This window comes from Pyrus communis, chromosome 1, assembly GCF_963583255.1.
Source record: "Pyrus communis chromosome 1, drPyrComm1.1, whole genome shotgun sequence".
Taxonomy (NCBI): domain Eukaryota; kingdom Viridiplantae; phylum Streptophyta; class Magnoliopsida; order Rosales; family Rosaceae; genus Pyrus; species Pyrus communis.
Window position 1 is genome coordinate 38230940 of NC_084803.1, and position 3178 is coordinate 38234117.

Consider the following 3178-nt stretch of genomic DNA (forward strand, 5'->3'; position numbering starts at 1 on the left):
GCAACAAAACTATAGATACCCACCAGCTGCTTCTCACAAATGGCTTCTACACTCTTCTGCAGACCCAAAGCCCTCCGAACCATCTCCTCCTCCGCAACGTTACGACGCCGTCTTCCCCTGGTGGGAGCATTCTGCGTAGTCACCTTGGGCATCTCCAACCTCCTTCCCACTCTCTCCTTCTCCGCCTTCAGAACCGGCGTTGCTCTCTCTCTCCCTTTTGCCCCTCTCTTGAGGTAAACACCACCACCTTCTTCACCTTCGTTATCCGATTCCAAAAGGGGTTTTATGTAATTTCATTGCTTACTGTGCTGTGGGTTTGTAGATCAAGGTTTGGCAGCCAATCAGCAGCTGTTCATTCTGTGAGGATGGAAGGGAGTAGCAGTGCCACTGTTCCAAGTATTGTTGTTTATGTGACTGTGCCCAGCAGAGAAGTAGGTTGGTATTTTATTGATAGAATGATTGATGGGTTTTCTTTGTTTAGCATTTTTTGATTTGGGTTTGTTTTCTTTTTCGAAAAGTTATACGATTTTTCATCGTTAGGTGCTTGATAATTGAGGAACAAGATGAATGTATGGTTGAATTTTTGTGTGAAATGATGATGAGTTAAGTGTAATGTGCATGGTAACTTCGTCTATGAGCATTCTTTGGCGATTAGGCGATTTTCATGGCATTTCTAGTGAATGCTTATCTGCAAGTTTGGGGACAATGTGGCAGCATCTTCCACGGGAAGGCGCATAAAATTGGATACACCAATGTGATTCAGTATTTAAAAACCATCCCGCTAACTTTGCAATGTGCGAATTTTAGGTCATTAGAATTCAACTAGAACATGTTATAATGCTTACAAGTAATAAGTACTTAAATTTGTGCTAATTGGATGTTCTTGCGTTTGAAATTTGTTTTTTCTTTCCGATAGAGTTCGGTAATTGGATATATGAAGAAAGCATGTGTGATATATTTGGTCGACACTCGAATAATAAACAATGCACATGGGTCACACCTCAAGTCTTCCCATTTTTTCTTTGAACATAGTAGGTTCTGTTGGCCCTTTACTCAATCTTATGTGTTGCACACCTTTCTCGTAGCTTCAAAATTTAACAAATACCAAGCTTTTGTTTAAGGGTTGGAAGACTGTAGCTGAAACTACCTTATGTATTTGATCTTTTATGACATACCATCTTTCTGCAGGGAAGAAGTTGGCTGAAAGCTTAGTCAGAGAACAACTTGCAGCCTGTGTTAACCTAGTGCCAGGTATATTACTTCATATTAATACTTACATTATGCTTGGATATTGTTTTGTCTACTGCTTTTGTTGTTGGCCAATTGAAGTCATCCGTATATATTCCAAAGAGCATGGGCTGTCAAGTTTACATTTGCTTGTTCTGACTGAACTCTTTTCTGGGAAAGCAAAATAATAATGGAAAGACTGAACACAAATTTTACAAGTTGATACTTGAGTTTTTTTATAAGCCTGAATGATCGTAATTTTCGGGTTAACGCCAACCATCTGACTTGGAGTTACCATCTGCTAAAACATGATTGTGGAACTTAGTTCGTACTGAGAGCTTATACCTTTATCAGCCCCTGCCCCCACCCACTTTTTTCTTCTCTTATATGTTTTTCTGTTACTGCTGATCAAGATTACAATGTGTGGACTTTTTAAGTATTTATTGCCTTGGTTAATCGCTTAGTATAGGAAGAACATTGATGTTTGTTGGGATTTCCCAAGCTCTGTACTTCTTAACATGCATGCTATCACTTGAACTGTTAATATGAGTCTTTTTAAATAAATTTCTCATGTCGTCCCTTCTATTGATATTGCATTTTAATCTAGAATTGACAACCGAACTTATGAATTTCCTCATTAACATTGTGGCATACTACTTGCATCAAGGTTGTATTTCTTGTCTGATTCATGTTGAATATTGTGAATGCAGGCATTGAGTCTGTCTATCAGTGGAAAGGAGAGGTACCGATCACATTTCCCAAGATAGCCTGGATTATCGCATGATCATAGAGAAGGGTGCAGAGATACCCCTAATAACCCTTCCACTTTGGATAGTTCACATGCTATTTTGTTTCATTGAAAATTGTATATTTTCATAAGCAAGCACGAGATATGCAAAATATATGTGTTTTTATTTCACCCTTTCTTATTGGTGGATAGGTCCAGACAGATTCTGAAGAACTTCTTATAATCAAGACAAGGCAATCCCTTTTTGAAGCTCTGACAGCGCATGTCAAGGCAAACCATCCATACGAGTAAGCCCAAAGATTTTACTGAATAATTTTCATATAACTTCGTTGCAAGCTGAAAGTTCCAAACAAATAGAAGATTGTGGTAGCCACAAAAATACTCTACGTAACTGATTGACAAGATCATATGCCGAACCCCTCTCCAAGGATTATTGCCGCAAATTCCACCTATTCAGAATGTTTCTGCATTCCATAATCCCTTCTACTAGGACTGACTTCTCTTTTCTTGTTTTCTCTTTTATCAGTGTTCCGGAAGTTATCGCCTTACCCATCAACGCAGGCAGTCTCCCGTACTTAGAATGGATCAAAAACAGCACAAGGGACTGACTCAAAGCACGTTCGATTGTTTGAAGTAGGCAAGCAGATGTTTCTATTGTGTTTGATTATGTGCAGGTATGTGTGCAAGTATCCCAAATAAAACAAGCTGTATATCAGCTTCCTAGTGTTACAGTTGTAATCAAGAATTACTATCGCCGCCGGGTTTGCTGTTGGTCAGTTTCTAAGATAATGTGTGGACTTTCTAGTTAAATAACTTAAGTTTGTGTGTTTCTTCTTGGTTTTTATTGGTGTCGATTTCTCCCAGCATGCAATTCTCAAGGTGTTCTGATGTAAGTAAAATATTCCACTATCATGTTTAGCCTTGGAAACAAGAGTCCAGCGGCCTGATCGAAGTCAAAAGGTTTTAGAGATCGACTTTTGAGATGGGGGTACGATGCATGTTTTTTGACATGGAATTGGTGAATGATAAAAGGGAGTGAAAATGAAAACGAAAACTGAAATTGCTTTTAGAGAAATTTTTTGAAACTGTTTTTTTTTTTTTTTGTCCGAAAACAGTTTTCATCTTTGTGAAAACCAAAAATTGAAATCAGTTACCAACTTACCAAACAAATTCTTTGTGAAAATTTAAAACGAAATGGTTAGC

General features: G+C 38.2%; 1 protein-coding gene across 1 annotated transcript; it reads left to right on the forward strand.

The window, feature by feature from the left end:
* LOC137714560 (protein CutA, chloroplastic-like) lies at nucleotides 1-2797 on the forward strand. Its single transcript, XM_068453753.1, has 6 exons — nucleotides 1-233; nucleotides 323-435; nucleotides 1189-1251; nucleotides 1938-1969; nucleotides 2168-2262; nucleotides 2502-2797. Exons 1-6 carry the CDS (start codon nucleotides 40-42, stop codon nucleotides 2581-2583), a joined length of 579 nt encoding a protein of 192 aa, XP_068309854.1. The 5' UTR covers nucleotides 1-39; the 3' UTR covers nucleotides 2584-2797.
* Nucleotides 2798-3178: the final 381 nt, after the last annotated feature.